We start from the raw sequence: 24,823 nt of genomic DNA, 5'->3' as shown, positions 1-24,823 counted from the left end.
AAACCAGAAAATAATTTTATTAAGTAAAAACGAAATGTAAAAAAAATTTTTTTAATGTGTTGCAAGGGGGAAACAATTCAATATTTTGGGGGGAAGTAATCCTATCAGAGCTTTAATTATCTTTTTCTGGTGTTGTCTTTCAATAATCCAGTTCTTTAGAATACAATTTCCCACAATTTCCCCTTAGCCTGAAACAAGTTTTACATGCTCATTTTATGTTATTAAGCTGTTAATGTTTCAAATTTCTCTCTAAAGCAAAAGAAATACACTTTACATTAACCTCAGTTTTTCCATTTTATTGTATAAAATAACAAACTTATTATATTGTACACAGTATATACTTTTCTTATAAAAGTAATGCTTGAGATTTTATTAATTCAATAGATAAATATCAATAAGAAGTTTAGTTTGATTGACAGATGTGTTCAAACACAGGTAAACAACCTTTATAAAACAAATGCATAATATGTACATCGATACACAAGTCCAGTCCATTTCTTTTTGAAACTGTCAAAATTATAAACTCTTTCATGCTTTAATTGCAGGAAATTCCAAGTGTGTTCACTACCATCTCAATGGCTTGCAATGGATCAACAATCTCTCTTATATTATCTTTCCTTAAATCCCAATCTGGCCTCTGCCTATAGGATGAAAAAAAATATCCATAAAAATAAAAGTATGATTTCAAATAGAAAATTTCAAATAGAAAATTTACAATAATTTAGACTTACCTTGAAACTATTTTTGTTTTTACAGGAATGGAACTCTGTCCATTTATGTATGCAACTTTTTTTTGTTTGGCAAGCTTTCTTTGAACATCCATTTGATGTTTCCGGGCTGTAAGTCTAAACAATCTCCGAAGGCTAGCAACTGTTTTATGATTGTTTCGAATCTCCTAAAAAATAAGCCATTGTTGTTAAAATATAGTATTTTATTCAATGAAATCTCACAGCTGTATATCTTTGAAAATCCTTTCAAATTTTCAATTGGACTAATTAATGTTCTTTCTATAATCTTGGTATGCCTCATTTACACCAAGTGCTTCATTTTAAAGCTAGTCTCAGGCTATATTTTACAAAATTCAGGATTCACTCTACAGAAAAAGACAAATTCAAACACTTAAAATAAGACATATTTTGTTAAAACATACAGTAGAATTGTATAGAACAGGGAGAGCTAGTAGTTTCTCAAAAAAAAAAAATCCCATAAAGTAGTATGGTCTACCATTTATGAAAAGTTTGAACTAAGTTCTACTTTTAAAGGCTGTTAAATGTTGTGTGATCCAATCAACCTGATTTATAATCTATGTACTAAAGGCAAAGAACTATATTCCCCAAGGAGGGAATAGGACAACTTGCCACAGCCAACTTGCTGCAGCCAATTTACCACAGTCAACTTGCCAGAGCCAACTCATCACTGCCAACTTGCTGCAGGACAATTTAACAATTCTATTTAATTATTTAAAATAAATAAAAATATTTTAATTTTTGTCATTCACCATTTCACTCTGTCCCTCCTTTTGCATCCTTTCTTTAATGATTTTATGCCACCATTTCTTTGATATTAGTGTAACTCTTGTCCCAGAGTTGTTCAGTGGCGAGATGGCCGTGGCGAGTTGTCTTGTAGCAAGTTAGCCATGGTGAGTTGGCTATGGTGAATTGTCATAGACCCCTTCACAAAGAAATAACTTCCTGTCTCCCTTAGTACATTTAAAATGTCAGCATAGCTAAGAGAAGCAAATCCCATTGTTAGAATTTAATATTGAAGATTTGCTTTTAACTATATGATAGTCCTAATTTAGTGACTGCTTCATTTAGTGCCTGAAGACTTACAGTCAATCAAATGATAGCCCTCGCATTTACAACCTTACAACCAATTCACATCACCCGCCCTCACCTTTACAAACTTCACAGGTCTGAAAGCTGAAGTAAGACCATAAGCACAGTCATGTTTTCACTTAGCAACTGCTTTGGTTAACAACCAAGTTGTCAGTCCCAATTGTGGTTGCTAAATGAGGATTAGCTGTACTTAAGATGAATCAACTGCATCCTATATGAAACCATTATATATAAGCAAGTATTAGCTGGTCAGATATATGTGAAATAATCATAACAGTGAACTTATGTTATTTTGCCCACTCAGAAAATACATTTTAGTTTAAAACAACCAATTTCACTGTGGGAGAGAGCGAGTAGGAATATTTGCTCACTATTCAGTTCTAAAATATCTGTTTTTAAAAAAACCTCCAGCAACTACACTGCTACCTCTTAAGTACTAGTTTCTGTATCTGAATCTGAAGGCTAGTTCTAGCTATTTTTTTGGCATGCAGGCCCAAACAAAGAAAAACAACTTGCATTCCAATTTTTGAATATATTTATATTTGAATATATACTTTGGCAACTCCTACAGAATGAAGACACAAAAAGTTAAGAAAGAAAACTTACAGAAGCTCTTCTTGAGTCCTTTGAGAGATGAGCAAATAAGCAGCATGTCTTGGTAAAAATGCTACCACTTTTTTCTGAAGTTTTGTCCCCAGCTTTTTCCCTGTACATCTGAAGTAAATCCAACAGTGTTTCTACTGAATTTTCCACTGAATAAACAGCATCAGTAGTCCTTTCATACTAAACAGATGAGAAAAGTTGTAAGTTAATTCTCAAAAAAATCCTAGAATTATCGTTTGAAAAATCATTATCGAAACTGTCGAATGACAAATGTCAATGATTTATAGCACATAGGCACAAATAAACTCATTTTTGTCTATTTGTTCGTGTGAACAATATAAGCAGAATCAACTAACTTTATTCTAGCAAATATCTTAATTTCAGATTAAAATATTGTACTTATTATGAATTGACTGTAACTTATGAACTGAGGGGGCAGATGTCTTCTTTTATTAGCAAAAATAAAACCTTGCACTCCCCTCACCTCTAGAACATATAAATGTCTTACTACTGTAATGTATTGAAAATTGACCTGAAGATTTTTTATTGCTTAATGAAATTCAATTTCTTCTCTAATGATTAAACAGAGCTTTCTTTTCTTAACTTTCTCTCAAAATAGTTTTTCCAAACCATATTTTGACTATATTGGGAACTGCAACAGTGCTTCTCGATAGTACTTTTTCATCAACTGCAAATATATTTTTCCAAATACAATACAATACTGAATTCAACTAAAACTCACTAAAGGTATATTATCATAACTTATTTGATAAGCAGTTCCAGTAACTAAGCATGTTACTTAGACCTACTTTACTAATTTTTTGTTAATGAAACGTTTTGTTCAAGTAGTTTTTGACTATTTGGCAGACTGACCCAAGCTACAAGAACAATGAGTAATTTTTTTACAATTGGAATCATAGCACATTACGTGACATGCTAATCAATTTTAGACTGAAATATTTTTTTGAAAACCAGTATCACAGCATGAATTATTTGGCCCTGCAGTTTTGAGTTGTGTTAAATTAAACTTGAAATAAGCTTCAATTGTGTGAATAAGTTTAGCTCTCATTTGCAATATAACCTGAAATTTAAATTCTGGCACTTATTATAAATGAGAAAATAATACCAGTTGTAAACTATATAATACAAACTTACAAAAAAAAACCCTTAATTTCAACAATTATGAAAATAAATTAATACCTTTGATAAATTAAGCAAGACTTGGACAGAATATTTAATAACATCCATACTAGGGACACTTCTATTGCAGCTCCGTATCAATGTAAAAATAGTGCAGACTGCTTTACTTTGGGCCATATTTTCACAGCAAACAGGAGACAATCTTGTAACAACCTCTGACAAGAGAAAAACAGGAAAAATATTAACCTTTTAATATATTAACATCTTTTAATATCAAACTAATACCAAAATATATTGTAGAAAGAAATATAAATTTGGTGAACAATCTATTCCTCATAGAACTGAAACCCCAGAACTGATTGCACGTATCAACTCTTAGTCTAGTGTTATATTTATTTATTGCAGCTTAGGCTCTGAACTCACAAAATTCAAATGCAACATTATTTAGAATTTAGAGTTTCTACATTGCTAGTCATACCATTATTTAAACCCCAGATTTCTATGGCCTGTGAGGACTTCTCAACTGAACAAATTTCAGCCTGACATGTGAAGGATAATCAGAAAACTATCAATAAGGCAAGATAGGTTATAAAGACATCATATTCCCTCTCTCCCGTACACACGAATCAAACTGCACATGTATAGCAATTGATTATGGTAGCAATCCAGTAGTAAAATATTTGTTTCAGACACATATTAATTTTGGCCTGTCTCTCTTTCTGATTTTCTTTCATTTTAGACACCAAGCTTCTAAAGTCTAAAGTAATGACAATAAAAACAACTAGTTTTTAATTACTTTTGCCTGTTTTACACTTTGTACATAGAAGAATGTTTGTATGCTGATATTTAAAAATAAAGACTGCTCTTGAATCAAATTACTAACCCAGATCCTTCAGAGCTGCCAGAATATAAGAAAAATGTTTATATTTAAGAAGATAATCAATGGCAACTGCAGTTCTATTATATAGCTTCTTCTCTTCTTTGCTTTCTTTATTGGCAATGATCAAACTGTCTCGTAGAGATCTGGTTTCTGGAGTATCAGTCTTCTTCCTCCAAGAATATCCTCTCCACAGTGCCTTATAAGGAGAGAAGGAAAAGTTACATGTTTAAGGACTAAGAGGCAGAAACTTCCTAGAATATAACTTTTATTATTTAAAAATAAATTCCACTATTTTTTTCAGGCAATTCTGACTTGACAATTTTTTATTCTTTTAAAATATTCATATAGCTGCTCATCTTAAAACTGTATAGTTTACAAACGATAAAGCAATGTAAACAATTATAAAAACAATAACAATATAAGCAAAAAAACCCTATGCCTCAGCCCCCTTTCTTTTATGCAGATATTCTCATCCCAAACTGGGCTTGTCCTATTCTATTGCCTGTGGGAAGAACCGGGTTACTTTCTGGGAGAATAGAAGGGTAGGGGTCTATTAGACCTCAGAAGGGACGAGCTGTTATAGAAATGGTATACTTCTGAAGTCCAACAAGATGGCGATATTTAAGTTTCAGGTACCACCTGAAACTTAGGGAATTAACACTTCAGAGGGGAACTTCCTTCCAAATACCTAGCTGGGTTTGATCAAATAAAGATCACATCAGCCCTCTTATTCATTGTTAAGTTATGAACAACATAAATTTCATTACAAACTGCTTCAATTTCTTTTATCTGGATCATTGCATGCCCAAGGAAAAAAAATTCACATAGAAAATATTTGGGTTTGAAACCAAATTTGCTTGTCTCTTATGTACATTCCTAAACAGTATCATTTTTCTGAAAACTTACTTACCTGAAATTTAGTTACTCCAGTGTTAACATTTTCGGGGTTTATATCTTTTGGAATTCCACCTGTATTTATATTTCTGTGGCTAATCCATCTTCTCACCATTCTTTGTATTATAATAATTTTCTTACGATATTGCAGGTATTTCCTCCTCTGCCAGTTTCCTCGATACCATCTCTGTTTTAAAGGGATATAAATGAAAATTGAGCTCATGGCCTTCTAATATTAAATTATGAAAGCAGCAGCCTAACAGAGGTGAGGGACAGCTATAAAATGATATTCCATATCTTAAAGGTAGTGGGCTTACATAATTTTGCTTCTAATTTGTAGTTAAATTGTATCAAAGGATATTTATAAGAGCTGTGATGGTGCAGTGATCAGAATGCAGTACTGCAGGCTACTTCTGCTGATCACCAGCTGCCAGCAGTTTGGCAGTTTGAATCTCACCAGGCTCAAGGTTGACTCAGCCTTCCATCCTCCGAGGTCGGTAAAATGAGGACCCGGATTGTTGGGGGAAATAGACTGACTCTGTAAACTGCTTAGAGGGCTGTAAAGCACTGTGAAGCAGTATATAAGTCTAAGTGCTATTGCTATTTATTCAAGCTTATTCTACTGTAATTGGAAACAATTAATGCTGGAGAAAACTGGATTGTTTAAATACCTGTATTTTTATCGTACTTTTTTTCATTCTCGAAAATCTCTGTCGTTCAATGAAACCTCTCACTGTAGCTTGCAAAAGAATTATTCTCTTACATGTTTGCAAATAAACCGTTGAATGATGTTTCATAGTCAGGTAAGATCGGTAATGTTCTTGTATTAAAACTGCAGCTTTCCAATATTTCTGGTATTGTTCTCCAGCTTTATTTGTATGGCACTCACTCTTTGATTCAATAGCTCCAGTTCTATCATTCACAGCTATATGACACAACTGTCTGTTTCTTGCTGCACGCATTTTCTTTGTTTTCTTGCGTGCTACCATTCCACGAAAGGCAGACTGAATAGTTACCACAGCCCACCATATCAATTTGGAATGCTTTTGCTGTACATACATCCAATAAAGAGATTGGGTGATAGTTGCTGAAATATTCATGATGTCCAATTCTGGCTGTATTTTTGTTTCTCTGCAAGTGACCTGACTTCTTATAGATTTCTGAATAGCCTGATGTGTATTTTGATATTTTTCCTGTAGATGTGATCGATAGTACTTCTGCATGGTAATAGTAGCATATCTCAGTTTCTGGTAAGCTAATTTAACTTTATACATTCTAAATGTTGCCTGAATCACTGTTGCTGCTAAATGCTGGCGTTTGACTTCTTTCCGTATTTTAAAGCCTCTATAGAAAGACTGCACGCAAATAATTTTTTTACGAACAGAAGCATATTCTTTAGTTTGTCTTCTCATCACAACCAATGCCCTGTACTTTCTTTGAAAAGATATAGCAGCCGCTTTTAAGGCAAGGTAATTTTTACGTGCTCTTTGCATTTTAAAATTCCGCTGAAGCAAGACAGCAGCTTCCTGTCTTCTTTGGTTTCTTGCCTTCATCCTTCGAAAAGCTTTCTGAATGCAGATGGTAGCTTTCTTAATGGAGCAATACTGCTGGACTGCCGCTTTGCTCTCTTGGTTGGCTCTGACTCTTGCCTGTACGAGTCTGACTGCCCACTGAATATTTTTGTAGGATTTCCATTGCCTGTGTTTTCTATAGTTACTTTGTAGGACTACTGCAGCTTCATGTTTTTTCTTTAACATATGCCTAACTTTCATTCCTCTGTAAGCCGCCTGAAGAATTAAAGCAGAGTGGCACTGTTTTAAATACAAATCTCTGATTTGCTTAGCTGTTTGGTATGCTCTATAATGATGTTGTATTACAACACAAGCAGACTTCATTGTTCTGTATCGAGTATAGGTTATGTGCATTCGAAAGGTTGCCTGGATAGCTGTAGCCGCTAGATGCATTTGCTTTACATATCTCCTAACAAGCAGGCCTCTGATGGTAGACTGTATTACAATCACTGCTCTACATAAATTAAGGAACTTCTCACGTTGCTGTTTTGAGAGTACTTTTGCTCGATACCTTCTCTGAAGAGATATAGCAGCCGCCTTTAAGGCACGGTAATTTTTACGTGCTCTTTGCATTTTAAAATTCCGCTGAAGCAAGACAGCAGCTTCCTGTCTTCTTTGGTTTCTTGCCTTCATCCTTCGAAAAGCTTTCTGAATGCAGATGGTAGCTTTCTTAATGGAGCAATACTGCTGGACTGCCGCTTTGCTCTCTTGGTTGGCTCTGACTCTTGCCTGTACGAGTCTGACTGCCCACTGAATATTTTTGTAGGATTTCCATTGCCTGTGTTTTCTATAGTTACTTTGTAGGACTACTGCAGCTTCATGTTTTTTCTTTAACATATGCCTAACTTTCATTCCTCTGTAAGCCGCCTGAAGAATTAAAGCAGAGTGGCGCTGTTTTAAATACAAATCTCTGATTTGCTTAGTTCTTTGGTATCTTCTATAATGTTGCTGTATTACAATCATTGCTCTACGTAAATTAAGGAATTTCTCACGTTGCTGTTTTGAAAGTACAGTTGCTCGATACCTTCTCTGAATTGTCACAGCAGCTGATTTAAGAAAAATAAATTTACGCCTCTGAACAAAAGCTTTAAAATTTCTTTGAATGATGATGGCAGCCATGTGCATCTTTTTCAACAGGACTCTAGTTTTCATACCTCGGAAAGCAGCCTGGATTCGGAGAGCAGAAATCTTCATCATTTTGTATTTATATATGTGAGCATTTGTATCTCTGGAAGCACGATACCATTGCTGAATCACTTTTGTAGCTACAACTAGCTTTAAATAAGCTTTCCGTTCTCTGTACATTCGATAATATGACTGAATAACTAGTATGCACTGGTGCCTACTTCTCAATTCCTGTCTAATTTTCATGCCTCTGTAGGCTGCTTGAAGAATAAGAGATGACTTTCTAAGTGCCAGATATTTTTTCCGATCTTTCTGTCCTCTGTAGAAAGCTCTGTATCGTGCTTGAATTATAGTAGCTGACCTTTTCAGGGCCCTATATTGAAAATTACATTGATGCATTTTAAACATGGATTGGATACAAATAGCTGCTTGGTTCAAGCGCTGGATTTTTCGCCTTTCTCTCAAACCTCGGTAAATTGCCTGCATTTTAACAGTAGCTTCCTTTAAAGCAAGGTATTTTTGTCGTGTATTACGGGCTTGAATAACAGCACGATACCATCTCTGAATTGTAACTGTAGCTTCTATGAAGTGTTTAAACTTAGCTTGAATCACATGCATCCTATAATAGGACTGAATAGTCACTGCAGCCTGATGCTGTCTTTCTATTTGCCTCCTCACAATAATTCCTCTCCAAGTTGCCTGGAATAATACAATGCTATTGTAAAGAATAATATATTCCTGTTGCTGTTTTTTACTTGAGATGTGAGCCCGATAATGCTGCTGTATAGTAAGAGCAGCATGTCTCACCATCCTGAATTTTTTCATAGCTTTATGCTTTCTGTAAGCAGATTGAATAGTAATTGCAGCAGCACGCTGCCTCTGAAGCCATTTTCTCACTTGCCAACCACGCAAAACTGCCTGTAAGGAAATCACAGCTGCTTTTGTCTTCTGATATCTTTTTCTTATTTTGGATCCACTTTTAGAAGTCCTGTACCATTTCTGGATCACAATGGAAGCTTGAATCAAACTTTGATATTTCATTCTGGCAGCATAAGCCCTGTACGTAGCCTGGATTTTAGTAGCAGCCGTGTGTTGGTGTCTTAGCATTCGTCGTACTTTAAAGCCCCTGTAGCTTGCTTGCAAACGCAAAGTTGCCTTTTTGATTTGCAAAAACTTCTGTCTCTGAAAGGTTTGTTCTCTATGTGCACGATAGTATGTTTGAATGACAGATGCAGCTCCGGACATTTTTAAAAACCGCTTTCTCTCTCTCTTCATTCTGTACCAAGCCTGAAGGACAATTACAGCCTCTTGCCATCTCTAAATAATAAGAAAACACAAGTTATACATTTCATTTGTTTGTTGTGTTTTTTTTTAATAAAATATAAAGGCCAACAAATATTCTATTAGTGAAACTTTTATTTATTTGAAATTTAATCGCTTCAGGAACGAAAACTACATATCTTAACTATTGTAAGTAAAAAAATGATTTTTTTTTTTTATCAAAATGGATATTTTGCTCAAATGGTTTTATATGAAGTCAATTATACCTGGATTGCAATTCTTCCAGTTTCTTCTTGCTTTGCCTTTTTTAATTTCTGAAGTTCCAGTACAGCCAAATATCTTCTCCAGTGCTTTTGAAGTACAACTACAGCATTAATTTTTTGCTTCTTGGTCTGGAAAAAAATAATAATATAAACAATCCTCTTTCCTTCCAATAGCAGTAGTCTGAGTTGATTATAATAAAGAGCAAAATAGAAAGCAACTGAATACCTCAGTAAGTATTTTCAATCTGTATTTTCTCCAAGCAGATTGAATCAACTGAGCTGCTCGAATCTCTTTAGAAAGGCTTATAAGTCTTGAACATAGAAATGACACATAAATAATGACTACCTAAAAAGAAAGAACATACAAACAGAAACTTACTTTATGTTGTGAGGAAGTAAAACAATTTTGAATTTTTATGACCTGGCTGATTACCTTCTCGTCAGGTATTGTATTTGACATGTCTGAATGCTGAATCATAGCTGGAACACCTCCCAGATCAGAAATTGCAGCATTGATCAGTTGAAAATTTTTCTTTTCATTATCAAGGAGTTCTTTATAAAGCACAGAAGTACTTATAGCTTTGTAAACAGAAACATGAAAAATATATGAAAGCAGAAATAGTAACTAGTAGTAATAATTCAACCTGCTTTGAAGCCAGCTCTATTTTTAATGAACTTACTTTGATCAAAAGTTCCATTTATGAGATTTAGAGAAGCATCAGACTCAGAAGAGGAATTCATCCCAAGAGTGCCACTTCTGGTACATTCTATTGTTTGAGTAGTGAGTTTACATACAGCTTCCAAAGGCACATAACATGGGTGATAATGATGAATCAAATAACATAATACTCTTCCATCTGAAAAAGACACTGTGAAATTTTCCACCTAGAATAAAGGAATATAAAAAAGTCTCAATGGTGCTCTGTGATGGTTGTAAAAATCTAATTCTATAAATAAATAAATCATAATGTTAAAACAGTTCTGAAGTATTCATTATGAGTTAATAACTTCCTTGGGACATATTCCTCTGGATATTTTTTTACAAAGATCTTTTATTTTTAAAAAATAAGTTACAGAAAACTACGTTTTCTTACATACTAGCCTAAATTGGGTCTTTTTCAGGCAGTTTACGATTGGAGACAAGCAGGCTGATAGGAAAGAAAAAAAACAAGGTCTATGAATAGTAAATTGTGGCAGAAAGGTGGGGGCTAGGTCAGCTGATTTCATTTTATTTCTACAAATATTGTCTGTTCAAATTTAACTATGAAAGAAAATTTGTTGTAAGTGTGTAGTCTTAAATGATGGCTAGGAAGATTTGTGCATTTTCTAAAACTAAAAAAAAAAGTAATTCCAAATGGTTTGGAAATCCTTGCTTTAGAGAATGTTACTCTGAGAGAATATTCTACAACTAGATGATACAGTGGTTTGGGGGGTGGGAGGAAGACACAGTGAGACAGATCTTTTGCTAAACTAAACTGAAGCATCAAGTTTGTATTTAAGCTATTCTTATTTAAAGATTTCAGCACATAATTTTTCTTTAGTGTTTTTTAAACAACTTGTTGCAACTAAAACAGAAGAATATATGACCATATTAGAAGGCTATTTAAAAAATGAGATCAAGTTAAATAATTAACTTACCTTAAGAACATGCACATTAATTAGAATAAAATTTAGTGTTTAAAAAGAATCAGTGTCGCACAATATCTTAACCGAAGTAATGTACTAATTTAATCTAACAATATGGAATATATTTTTGAATAACATATAGTATTATATTTTTATACTTTAAGCCCAATTGTACTGCCAGGCCATTACATTTATACCTTTTTTGTGCCATAGGTTTGTACCATTATCTTCCATCCACTAGCAAGCAACTATTCACATAATGCCATTTAGCATCAATGAAGTGTACCAAGAAGAGACAAGACATTAGCAAATGCTATACAGTTACAATTAAATTATCATAATCAATTCTTACTTTACTATTTTAGTTTTTACAGCAGTAATAATCCATATAACAAATATATAATCAAAACATAAATACACTTGTCTCAACATTTCAATTCACTTTTATTACTTTTGATTAAGTTTAATACTTATCATACTCAGAACAGTGTGCTTTGTGAAATTGTTTAAGAAAATATTTACCTTAATATTGTAAAATCCACAGACAACATTCACCCAGTCCATCAGCAGTTTTACATTTTCACCATAGCTTTCATATGAATAAGACCTACTGGTGTCATTTCCCATGCTGTTAACACATTCCACATCATGTCTTTTTAATTTTGTAACTTGCATGTTTTTTAAGAAAGCAATTTCTGCTTTTAACTGATCCATGTCAAGAGAAATGTTCACCTAAATAAGATCCAAACATGATTTTATTTATCATTCTGAGATTTAGGATCTTAAAACACACCAACTCTTAACAAGTTGCTAAGACAAATTATCAAAATTAAAATAGCAACAAGTAAAGGGTTTTGGATAGTACACATTTTCAAAAATGTTTATTTTGTTCAAGTTAAAAGAGCTTACAGAAAATTCAGAGACTGTGAAAATAATGTATTAATCTAGGAAACCAGTACTATACAGCTATATGCGTAAGCCTACATTATTTGAAATAAACTAATTAGGATTCTGCAGTGCTTTGCTCTCAGTTCTAAAAAGATGCTCCAAAATATGCAAAAGCACTACTGTAAACTCTACTTGTAATGCTTTAAAGCAACTGTTTTTTTCTTGGAATTATGCAGCTACTTTTCACAATTGCCGTATGGTCAGAAGACATGGCTGCTGTAAAAAGTTACACAGTGCTGAAAAATCATGTTGAAACTTAATCTCTAAATAATATAGCACTCAATTTCTTGATAATTTCTCTGTGTATTTTAAAGGTTTCAAATCCTAATATCTATTGCTGCTATTTTGTATGAAAGCTTTTCATGAAAGACCTCCAAATGTAAATGTTTCCTCATCGCTACTGCCAACTATTTTGAATTTTATGCATGAACCTGAAGTATACCATACTAAGTTTCATGCACAGACCATTGTTTGCTGAAATTCTAAAGACAGAGAATACACTTTTTTATTTTATCCTCTAAAGATAAATTAAACCAATGTTTATTCAGTACCTGAAAAGCAAACACTATTTTCCATAACAAAGCAAATGTTTTCTCTCTATGTCGATCTACAATATCCTTTGTGTCAATGGTTGAACCTATAAACAAATTAAACAGTTTAATGAAAAGCAAAGACAACAGACTTGTAGGATACCACCTCCACATTACTTTCTAGTACTTACCATTTTCATCTTTCAACTGAATTCCATGATTATTCAATATCTCAAAAGCAAGCTTAACATTATACATCTTCTGAAGTCTGCTGATTGCGGGCACTCTTAACTTTTTGGAAAGAGTCCAATCTGATGTCAGCAATTCTAAAGTTCTCCTTAAATACATTAATATTTCATATTATAAAGTAATTAATTTCTTCATGCAATATATTTTTGTAACTTTAACGACAACATTCAGCAAAAACTTACACAAGACGAATGCCACATTGTAAGTCTGTAGCTAAATTTGTAACAGCAAAATCAAATTCATCCAATGGAGTCTGTATGTGATTAACAGGGAAACCCAAGAAGCCAAGATGACGTGAAAGATCACCTTCTCCACTTAAAAAGTCCCGGGAAAATGCTAGTAATATTTCTTTACTAGACTAGGGGGAAAAAAGGGAGGGGAGAATCAGTACACATATACAATAGAGCTATTATCCAATGTAATTAATGAGTCTTCAGTCACTGAACTATAATATTACAGCTGGCTGTATACTTTGTTTTTAATATTATGGATATTAATTACAATCATTAATGAAACTGCCAGTTACATATTACGCAGATCAAAAACTTGTATTAAAATAATTGCTGATTAAATTCTGATCAGCTCTGAAAAAAATATTGAACCTATCTATTATTTTAAAATATATATTCTAAATAAATAAATATGACTTGTGTCTTTGAAACACACAAATACATACAGATTATAGGCAAACATGATTCAAGACAAGTTCAAGTGAGAATACCTTAAAGTCTGCATTTTTGAAGAATAAGCAAGGGTCATGTTCAATAATTCGAGACACTTTGGCACGATCAAGGAAGCAAACCAGTAGTAGTAGTTTTTTCAGTGTAAATTTGGACAATGCTTCTTCATGACCTATAAATGCAATATTTTACAGAGATGCTTCTTGTAACTATTTTTTTAACCTTTGTTCTTTTCAGCCAGTCTGAATTCCTACATGGATTTTTTAAAAAAACATTTTTGGAAATGTTTGCCATTTCCTTCTTCTTAGGATAGAGAGGATGCTCAAGGACACCTGGCTCATGACGAAGGTAGCACTTAAAACTCATAATCTTCCAGTTTCTAGCCTGGTGCTATTAACCATTATACCAGGGGTCAGCAACCTTAAACACTCAAAGAGCTATTGGAACAAGTTTCCCACAGAAAAGAAAATACTGGGAGCCACAAAACCCTCCCCATGCCTGACTAATTCCTGAGCGGCCACAAAACTAGCATATGTAGTTGAATTAAACATTCTGTTTTTTTCTGAAACTTTTCTTGGATTTACCCATGGTTGGCCTACTGGGAGTCAAAAAGCCCAATTAATTGTGTGCCAATGGGTGTCACACCCATTGGTGGTTGTGACACATATTTTGAGCGGCAGGGAGCTGCAACATAGGGATGAAAGAGCCACATATGGCTCTAGAGCTGCGGGTTGCTGACCCCTGCACTATACCAAGCTTGCTCTCAATTTTGAAATACTACTACATAATAGCAAAGAAAAACTTTACCATCTCGATAAAAGTGAGGCACAGTTGGGTGTCGGTATTCAGCTGCTATATCTGGGTTCCACAACAAGCGATTTAGTATAAACACTGCCAAACCCATCACATCACTGTTACTTTCCAAAGCAATCAGTTCACCAAAGATTGTCTGACAAAGAGAAAAGGGTGAAAATAATTCAAACAATGAATAAAACTATTGTAGCAATAGGATGACATTCAAATTTTTGAAACAACTTGGTACATGAACATATCATTATTTTCACTGAGTCTGCATTGCTATAAGATTATCCTCACAGAGTATTTTAGAAAGCAATAGAACAATGTATGGGAAAGGAAAAAAACAATATTATTACATTATGTTAATGCAGCTGTTCTCATCACTGAAAATCAGCTTAATGAGCCACAAAATACTGCACTTGTTTTGGCCACTGATACCTATTCATATTAAGCATTATGTTCTCAAGCAGAAGAATTTTGTATTAAAGAATATTTTATCCTGATCTTCAACATTTCCTTGTAACACAATAATCATTAGACTTTACAAAATAGCATATTGCTTACAGAATAATAATTAAAAAGTACAAACTCACTTCCAGACCTATGCGCAACCACAGTGGATTGTAACATAAAAGCCAGTTGAGGATTTTCTGTCGTTCTCCTGAAAGACAGGCACAAAAGCATTATGTAGTAAAAGCATTTCTGAATATTACAGAAAGATATTGATCACATTAGTAGTAGAGACATGATCAATTTATTCATCAATTTTCTTAAGTTGTCAAAAAAAAAAAAAAACCCTCTAAAACAGAAGTCCCCAACCTTTGGGACACTAGGGATCAGTTCCATGAAGATTTTTCTGTGGACCAGAGGGAGTATGGTTTTGCATGCTGCCTGTATCCCATGGACCAGGGATTGGGGACCCCTGCTCTAAAACACAACCATATTCTTACCAATATCTTTCCACAGATGTCTGTCTTTTCGAACTAGCAAACGTTTTGCTTCAATTTCAATCTCCAGCCTTTTTATTGCTTTCACCATTTCATCACAGGTAAACAAGCGGCAAGCTGACCTACGAAGTCTGTTTAATTTGCATCGAGTTGTATATGCTCTTAATGATGCTTCTTCTTTTGTTGGTGCTTTAGGAACACTGGTTTTATAAGTCTCTGTTCCCAGGATGAGACATGCTGCATTAACTAATAAAGAGAAAATGGTTTTATGCGTTTAAAACTTAAGACTATCTCAACTTAAAAATCATACGATTGTCATTAAAATGACAGCCAGATGGCTGAAACTTGCTGAGCACACTGACACCAAATCCTAAGCAAGTCCAACAACCAAGCGAAAAGATCTTGTAATCTGATTGCTAGGTTGACTTCAGATAATAGTAGCAGGTCCAACACAACTATATTTCTAGTTGTTTGTAATAAATGTGATGATGCATGAAAGAATTGTAATGAAAATTTTTTAATGCATATAACACAGCTAATTTCTGGAACTCGGAACAATTCTTATATTTTGCAACTACTCTTACTTAACCCTTAAAATATTACGGTGCCATTGATCAACTTTACCTTGTGAAATGTCTGTTTTCAGAGTAAAATCATCAGGAGTAAGTACAAAATTCAACCACCATGTAAAACCTCGTTGTTGTTTTTCTTTCCATTGCTCATCGTAAAACATATTCTTTGCTGCAAAAGGCATTGGATGTCTAGGAATATCTTTTAAAATAATTAAAAGTTATATTATTGTTTTTGCTGAAACACTGAAATCCTTATCAATATATCAACTCCATTGTCCATCACTTCCTAGTCTCCATTTTTAACTGCAAATGGAGACTAGGAAGTGATGGACAGTGGATTGGAAATGGGTATTTCTTAAAGTGCATAACCCTTGCATTGTAACTGGCTCTTCTATTTAGTGTGACTATTTTGAAGGTTGTTCCAGTTATTTGAATATGAATGTGCATTCACAAAAAAAAGTTATAACCACCAATAAGATGAGGCAGGTCTGCATGCAGATTGCTTCTCGGCCTTTTGGCTACAGTCAAATGTAATGCAAAAAAAGTTGTGGAGACAAGCTTTCAAAAGAGCAGTACAAGCCTTTCAAATCACATGGCTGCTTTAACACTGATAACATATGTGTGGTATGAAAATGAAAAGAATGCAAACCATATAATTTTACTAACTTTTTCTGTTTTTACTATTTCACCCAATGTATTTTAATACTTTGCCAAAATTATTTCAAATGGTATTTTTAAAAAAATCTTTCTTTCAAAGTGCAAAATGCCAGCTTATATTTACCTGTTTTTAAAGGCTTCACAAAAGTCAATTGAGACTGTGCAACAGGAACAATATTTTTTGTCCTTTTAAAATTCTTTGATTTTTGAGATGAAGAACCTGAAAAAAAATAAATTTCTAACATCCTAAATGTGAAATTGAAACTGTAGAAAGAAATATCCCTCTGGATTCAGTTCCAAGTGGGGAAGAAAGAGACTGGGAACACGGCGACTGTTTGGAAATATGGTTTAATGGTAGACAGGATATGTCTGGGAGCTCCTGGGTGAAAAGGGAAGAAATGCCGAGTGCTTGGTTTTATGCCCTCTGTTGCAGAGGTGGCATTCAGCAGGTTCTGACTAGTTCTGGTAGCGGAAATTTTGAGTAGTTTAAAGAACCAGCAAATACCACCTCTGACTGGAGATTTTATAGTATCCTTCCCCTGCTACGAGCACCAAGCCACGCCCACAGAACTGGTAGTAAAAAAGTTTTAATTCTACCAGTACTGTTGGGATTTTAATTTGAGCTTGTATTCTGACTGGTTGTCAGACTCCCATGGGGCCATACGGGGCAACTCTGTAGGCTGTCCTGAGTCCCAGGCTTGGTTGAGCCTTGCTGGATGATGATGTAATGAAAGGGCTTTGGGAAATTCTTACTATGGAGCTACTTGAGGGAGATAGATCTTCATTATGTAGAATACTCTAGCCCAGGCCTTAATGGCCCATTAACAAAGGCGAGAATGCGGTGGCCCAATGGCTAAGACTCTGAGCTTGTCGATCAGAAAGGTTGGCAGTTCGAATCCCGAATACCGCGTAACGGAGTGAGCTCCCGTTACTTGCCCTAGCTTCTGCCAACCCAGCAGTTCAAAAGCATGCAAAAATGCAAGTAGAAAAATAGGGACCGCTTTGGTGGGAAGGTAACAGCATTTTGTGCGCCTTTGGCGCCAGCCACAACCACAGAAACATTTTCGGACAGTGCTGGCTCTTTGGCTTTGTAACGGAGATGAGCACCACCCCCTAGAGCCAGAAACGACCAGCACATATGTCCTAGGGGAATCTTTACGTAACAAAGGTATGTGGAGAGGTGAGTTTCTACCTGAATTTCTACTTCTCTTTTAGGGGAAATATTTTGCCTTTTTTAATATATCCTAAAATATTTCCTTTCTTTAGGAGAGGGGTGGATTTTAACTTCCAACAAAGCAAAAGATCAAGAATGTATATAACAAACTGTTCTATTATTTTGTAATCACAAGAGAATGAGAACAAAATATTGGATCATTCTGAACTTCATAAAATATCATTTTTTCTAACAGAATACCAATTCAAAATTAAATGCTTTTTTTACATTACCATATCTCTTCTTTTGCTTATCTCCATTCTGAGATTTGGAAACTGATAATTTCAAAGCACTCTTGCTTCCATTTCCATTACAGGACTTCAGAGTTCTTTTTCTTCCCAAATTTTCTGCATATTCTCTTCCATTCTTAACATCTTCTAAACATTCTCCACTTTTTCTTTTACGGTTATGAGATGATTCCAAATAAATGAACCCAGCTTTATCTTTGATACATTTAGTTTCATTTGAGACACTTTCTATAACTGGAAGTCTTGATAATGTGTCCAGGTTTGCATTTTTAGGGATAACGTCCATACAATGCTCTATTGCAGTAGAAAGACATTTTTTAGATTTTAGTTTTAATGTCTTTGTTTCTTTTCCCTCAGGATTGGGCTTAGTTTTGATAACAGTACTAGAAAGCAAAGGCTTTTTTTTGTTCTGAAGGCAGCAAGCTTGATCACTTGCCTTTGATTTGACATTTTGTTCAAATTTATCATAGGAACATGTTACAGGATTTCTTTCATTTATATTGTTGGGAGCTTTGGTGGATAGCTGAGGTTCCATAAAAAAAGAAACTTGTACCTTTTCTTTCTGTTTTGAAAATTTGGCTGTTGACATACATGATTTCACATCTGAAGAATAGGATACTGTTTTACGTTCTGAGATTGGCTGTATAACTACTCGATTTTCTCTTAAAAACTGATCAGGTGAAATAGGTATTGCTGTAGCTGCATCAAGTTCTGTCACTTCATAACTATTATTTATAAAAGAATCAGGACTTAAAATCTTCCTATGATTCAAAGATATATTCAATTGTTGTGGTGTATTGACTGAGTTTGCATTTATTTCTGCTGAGTTAATAGTATGTTGGCACACTTTCTTTTTCTCCAAAACATTATCATATAGAGTTGTAACAATAGGGGGTTTTGTTACATCATTTAATAACTTATGACATGCTGGTGTTTCTGGAACAGAATATGTAGCTGATAGGGGAGTATAAATGACGTGTTGGTTTTTCGGACTGATGGGACTAATAGACGAAAGAGAAATGTTATGTTCTGAAATGATTAAGGAATTTCCATTAGGTGAAATTCTGTTTGAATTTACTTCCAGATTCTCACAGGACTGAAGAGGGCTTCTATTTTTCTCTGTTTTTTCAGACACCTGAAATGTTTTATTTATACTTTTAATGACTGGTACTCTTTTTCGTGATTGCTGGGCAGGAGTTCTTCTTTTAATAGTATCCCAAAGATTTTTCTGAAATGACATTTAATACACATAGACAAGTATTATAATTTTCCTTATTTCCCTATAAAATTAAAAGCTCATACTGCCTGACATATTTATAAGTAAGTAAATATAAATAAATATAAAGGAACAGTGATTCTCATTTTTAAAATTGGCATCAGTATTGCAGTATTTTAATGCTATCATTTACATATCTCTACTGCATATTTATTTACAATAGCTATTTTTTCATTTGTTAAATCCAATGTTGCGGAAAATTCAAGATGCTTAAAACCAAGCGAGTTATATTAAAATTTCAGAGAAGGTACAAGAATATATATATATAGAGAGAGAGAGAAGCAGATATAAGTGTTGTGGAGATTTGAAATATTATAAAGCTCATAGACCTATGACATTTCTGCCTTTAAGATGTTTGTCCTCCTTTAGGGAAAATATTCTATTCTGTCTCTTTTTAATATTAAAAATAAAGAATATTTTATTTGGTGAGGGGTTGTTTCCTACAGAACTTCCTACCTTTTTCTTTATAGGCTGCTCAGCATTCCCCAGCAAAACTGCTTGATGTTTTACAGCATCATTTACAATAAAAGTTATGAGCTCTCGAACTTTGCCGCCTTCTAGTGGCGTCCATGTTATTAATATATAGATCCTCTCTCCAGGCTGCAAAAGAAAAACATAAAACAAGCAGATGGCATAGTATCTGTGACAAATACATGAAGAATATATTCAGTTTCAAGTGCAATTTTGTATAAACCTAGTTTCTTTGAATGATAAAAGTTATATTCCAGGAGTATATTTAATTGTATCATTCTCCAGAAAAGGAAGGATCAAATTTTGCTTTGTGTGCAATCTCCAAATATGCTTGGAAACGTAAGAGCTTTAAATAGCAGAACTGTGGTTTCCATAGTGTAGTCCTAAATATAAAGTCAAATTATGTTTAAAATAATGTATAAGAATAAAATTATGCTTATATATTTTGCGAGTATAGTACAAATGTTTCTCAATACAAAATGTCAACATCAATTGGAATAGAGCTGGAAGGGACCTTGGCCTTCTAGCCCAACCCCCTGCTCAAGCAGGAGATCCTAGAAATATCCTATGTATAGTAGTTTTCCTGGAAATATTACATGCAGAAATGATATTATGACATTGCCTTCTTCACATTTTTTTCAACTTCCCAACTTTTCTCTCTGTAGTGAGATTTTCTGGCAAGTTTTCTATCCATGCAAAAACGGCTTAGTTTTTGAAGATTCATCATTGTAAACTATGTACTGCAACCTAGCTAGACTCTTACTCCCAATATCTGATATTACAAGTTAAGTTGTATAATAAAAGCCAGTTTGGGTGTTCAAGCCATCTGGCTAGAGACTGGGAAACCATGAATTCTTGGCACTATGCACAAAGATAGATCGGATCAATCACTTTGTTCAGCCTAGGAAAAGGCAATGGTAAACTTCTGAAATCTTGCCAAGAAAATTGCATGCACTATATCCATCCAAGTAATGGGCACACCAAATTGCATAGCCATACTGAATACACACCACATAAACAGAGACAATACTTTTTATATATTATCATGTTCACGTTAAACATTGGTCTGTGGAAAGTATTTTATTTTAATAATCTCTACAGACTTAAAAGAATCTATTAAGTCACACTTCCCCATACTCACAAATAGGCTGTCCAGACACAGCAAAAGGCAAGACAAGACACCAGGGAGGACAATTAAGACTGACATTTTGATACAGTCAAGCACTAGAATTAGCACCTATATACATGCCCCCCAGCCCACACCAAGGACCAGTTTCCCATTTTCTCTGCAGCCTACCACCAAGAACAAGCTCTTTGCTTTGGGGAATAAATAAATCATCTCCTTTCCACTTGCAGTGTACCTTACATCTTATTTTTACCCTGGCTTGGAAAAGGGATCTGGAAAATTCTTTTAACAAGTCCTAGTATAAGTACAGATAGTTGTTGACCACAATTGAGCCAAAAATTTCTATTGTTTAAGTGAGACATTTGCTAAATGAATTTTGCCCCATTTTATGATCTTTCTTGCCAGTTGTTCAGTGAATCATTGCAGTTGATAACTTAGTAATCCAGTTGTTAAATCAATCTGGCTTCCCAATTGACTTTGCTTGTCAGAAGGTCACAAAAGATGATCACATGAGCTTGGGGCACAGCAATGGTCATAAATATGAACCAGCCAAGTATCTGAATTTTGAACACATGATCATAGGGATGCTGGAATGTTTGCATATTCACCAGATGCTGCTCAATGGATTCTCCAGGTTGCGAACTGGCTCTGTATAATTGCTTTATCTATAATTATCTTTCTTGATAATTGCACAGTATTGCATGCTGACACACTGACATGCACAGTCCTTAATTTCTGCCAGAGTTCCTATGCAGTCTTTAAATCAGCTACATTGATAAACAGTTCATCTTGTAAACGTAAGATGATATAAGTCATTGCTTTATCATGCTGTCTCTGATCTGCAGCAGGTAAGAGGGTGGGTTTTCCACAATATCCCACAGTTCTTTAGCTTTCAGGAAACATTCCATCTTTGCAGCTCAAATAATTTTTCTGACCCAAATTAGGCAGAGAGGTCTCCTTAATTTTCTCAGCCATCCTGAAAAGATTTTCTCTCTGTCTTATTTCTCCTTTTAAACACACAGTCTCTCTCAGTTTATTTACAATTTAGTCTTTAGGTGTATTCTGGTTCTGGCTGGGCCCATAACCTGTTAAGAGTTTGCAGCATAAATTCACATCCAGAAAATACCCAGACTGATTCAGCAGGACCATTAACTTTTTAATAAATATATTAACATGAATAAAGTTTACAAAACAATTTGTAGATTCTTCCAATGCAACATAAGCAAAAACACACACAGCAGCAGCTCAGAGCAGAAAGCAAGCAAGCTAATCTAGTTTCATTTTCAATTCTCAACAAAGCACACAGAGCCAAACCACACCCAGGCTGTCAGCTCCCATTGGCTGGTCTATTGCCATGCTTACTCACTTACTGACTTTGTTAACCATGTCTCTGCCAATAAATGAATGTACTCTGACATTGAGTAAGAGGACACTCAGGAAGACAGGAATTAAACCACGATAGAAAACAAACCCAAAGCCCCTCACATTACAAAACAAACACAAAAAGATTAACTTAGCTAACTCCCCCCGCCCCCAAAGGCCAGGATGTTGCAAAAAAGAAAGATTAATTACAAGGAGCAAATGTTAACCAAAGGCTATAAACAAAGATTGGATTATAAAAAAAACGATTCAAGCATATTCAAACACCTCCCCCCCACCTTACCCTCAGGACGGAAAGACACAACCTTAGGGCAGGATTAGAGCCAGTAAAATAGGAACACAAAAAAACAATAAACTAGTTCGCTTCGAATCCTTCCGCCGGGTGTCATTTCAGCCGGGAAAATTTGAAACCTCGAAGTTTCAACACTGCCAAAAACGATCCTCATAAAGAGAACCTCCTTTGGGGAGACTGTACATTTATTAACCATTAACATACCCCAAAGGTTCGCCCCTTTCCTAGAAACAGTAAAGAAGAAATTAACTTATCTTATTTTAAAAATAAGTAAGACTTTGGGGACAGCATCAACAGATATCATCCATAACGTCCCTGATCGATCGAAAGTTATAGAGTAAAACCTACAAAGAACTGCAGAGTATTGCTACATTTGTCGTTGCCATTTAACCGTTCCTTTATATCGGCCAATCTTTCAGGCTACTGATGCTACATGAACGTTAGTCCCCGTCTGCCTCCGGCTTCGACCCCAGCACCAGCATTTGAGCCGCCCCCTTCTAGACCACATCGCCTCCTCGCCTTCCCCTGCTTAAAAAAAAAAAAAAGCACCTGAAGGAGGAAAGAGTCCTGCTCCACCGTGAAGCCTTTGGAGGCGGGCGGCGAGCGGTAGACCGCCCCATGGACAGGCTCCCCTTTGGGGTTCTCCACGGCCAGGCGGCGAACGCACGAAGTACCGACGCGGACGGAGCCGAAACTGAGGAAAGGAGGCCGGGCGAAGTGGCCGAGTGACAGCACGGCGTCGTTTCCATCCCCGCAGCCTGGGGAGGCAACCCTGCGCTTGCTCCGCTCCGGAGGACAAGGCTCCTGAGGCCCGGCTGGTCCCACACCTTGCCTTCTTTCTTCCATACGGGGGAAGAAACGATCCTCGCCAACCTCTCCCGTTGACAACCAGAAGCGCCTTCGCCCATCCGAAATTCCCTCCTCCCCAAAAAGAAAAAAAAATCGAACGCGCAACTGCCGCTTAGAGAATTCAAACTCTCAGCCTCCGCCAATCAGGGGGTTTGACAAAAAACAAAAAAAACGCAAGCCGGTTCGCACGTAAGATTTTCCTCCAATCGCCAAGCGGCTCTGAACAAAGATACGGCCAATCGCTTGAGCCGTTTGGTTTTGTTTTGTTTTGTTTTTTTCCTCCTCATTTCAAACCTTTTCCCCCCAGACCAATGCTGGGGAGGTCTTCACGTGACACGCTAATTACGCACCAAGCGAGCGCTCAATTTAAAAGCGACTCTTGAAAGGAGCTTTTTTTTTTTTTTTCCAAGAGGCAACTGGACTTTCTGGTGTTTCTTTGAAGACGTTTCGCTTCTCATCCAAGAAGCCTCTTCATCTCTCGTTCTTCAACAACTTCTTGGATGACACCAGAAAGTCCAGTTGCCTCTTGAAAAAGCACCCTTGGGACAACCATGACCTGAATGACTGAGACTCTCCACAGACACACACTTTTTTCTGCTGTTTATTCCGCTCAAGTCCGCCTTCTGCTCCAGAGGCGAGGTTCGACGTTACGCTGCAGTAGCAGTCCGAACTAAGTTCAGAAAGGTTTTTTTCCTAGCCGGTGAATTGCCAGTGAAGAGCCACCAACGCCGTCTAGAAAAAGATCCTTTTTCTTGAAAGCCTCCCGAAATTTTATTTACGTTAGTAAATAAACAAATCTTGGAAATGTTCGTGATTTGGAATCAGTGCTCAGATCTGTTTGGCCCCTCACTTTAAAAAAACAACAAAAAACCTGGATTCTCTTTGAATCAGAGAAATTTATTTATGAGAGTAGAGAATAGAAGCCATTACTTATCTTGTCAAAATAACCATAAGGCCAATTTATTGTGACTTAACACAAAGCATACCATTTATTGTGAGCATAAATCAGGGGTCCGGGGACCGCGGTCCTTTCGGAACAGGGCCGCGAAAGGTCGGGTCAGAGCGTTTGCAGCTCCATTTGCGCAAACTGAGCTGCGGGCGCCCTCGCCCGCTGTCTGCGCGGAACTATGCCCTCTCCCATCTACCCGTATCCCACCCCACCCCGCCCCGACCGTCGCCGGTCCGCAAAGTTGGAAAGGTTGGGCACCGTTGTATTTACACGTCTGTGGAGTGGCTCGCAGTTTTGCAATGAATAGCCCGCAAACGCCCATTGGGAGCCGCAAGGTGAAGAGAAACCCCTCCCTGCGTAGTCACCACCCCTCGCTTTTCCTCTTGTTCCGCCTCGTTTTTCCACCCACGTGCCATA

General features: G+C 35.7%; 1 protein-coding gene across 1 annotated transcript; it reads right to left on the bottom strand.

Moving 5' to 3' along the window:
• Positions 1 to 281: 281 nt before the first annotated feature.
• ASPM (assembly factor for spindle microtubules) lies at positions 282 to 23,521 on the bottom strand. Its single transcript, XM_087930314.1, has 24 exons — positions 23,158 to 23,521; positions 19,796 to 19,939; positions 18,049 to 19,291; positions 16,727 to 16,822; positions 15,998 to 16,144; positions 15,377 to 15,619; positions 15,020 to 15,087; positions 14,436 to 14,577; positions 13,670 to 13,800; positions 13,131 to 13,306; positions 12,891 to 13,036; positions 12,721 to 12,806; positions 11,744 to 11,953; positions 10,276 to 10,480; positions 10,029 to 10,174; positions 9,822 to 9,941; positions 9,599 to 9,724; positions 6,027 to 9,368; positions 5,372 to 5,542; positions 4,465 to 4,657; positions 3,642 to 3,796; positions 2,445 to 2,621; positions 732 to 895; positions 282 to 641 (listed from the first exon to the last, which is right to left on the bottom strand). The coding sequence occupies exons 1-24, from the start codon at positions 23,452 to 23,454 to the stop codon at positions 536 to 538; spliced, it is 8,034 nt and encodes a 2,677-aa protein (XP_087786440.1). The 5' UTR covers positions 23,455 to 23,521; the 3' UTR covers positions 282 to 535.
• Between the last annotated feature and the right edge of the window lie 1,302 nt (positions 23,522 to 24,823).

The sequence above is a fragment of the Pseudonaja textilis genome, chromosome 3 (genome assembly GCF_049901715.1).
Source record: "Pseudonaja textilis isolate UNSWEBS1 chromosome 3, rPseTex1.2, whole genome shotgun sequence".
NCBI classification, from domain to species: domain Eukaryota; kingdom Metazoa; phylum Chordata; class Lepidosauria; order Squamata; family Elapidae; genus Pseudonaja; species Pseudonaja textilis.
The sequence above is the reverse complement of the archived record's forward strand: the minus strand, read 5'-3'. Positions and strand labels throughout refer to the sequence as shown.

Excerpts from the sequence above, each read along its gene's own strand:
- ASPM (XM_087930314.1), bottom strand. The coding sequence starts at position 23,454 with ATGGAAGAAAGAAGGCAAGGTGTGGGACCAGCCGGGCCTCAGGAGCCT. Across the intron at positions 10,481-11,743 it reads GTGGATTTTACAATATTAAG|GTGGAAAATTTCACAGTGTC; the intron begins GTAAATATTTTC and ends CCTTTATTCTAG. Across the intron at positions 896-2,444 it reads AGGACTCAAGAAGAGCTTCT|GAGATTCGAAACAATCATAA; the intron begins GTAAGTTTTCTT and ends CTTATTTTTTAG.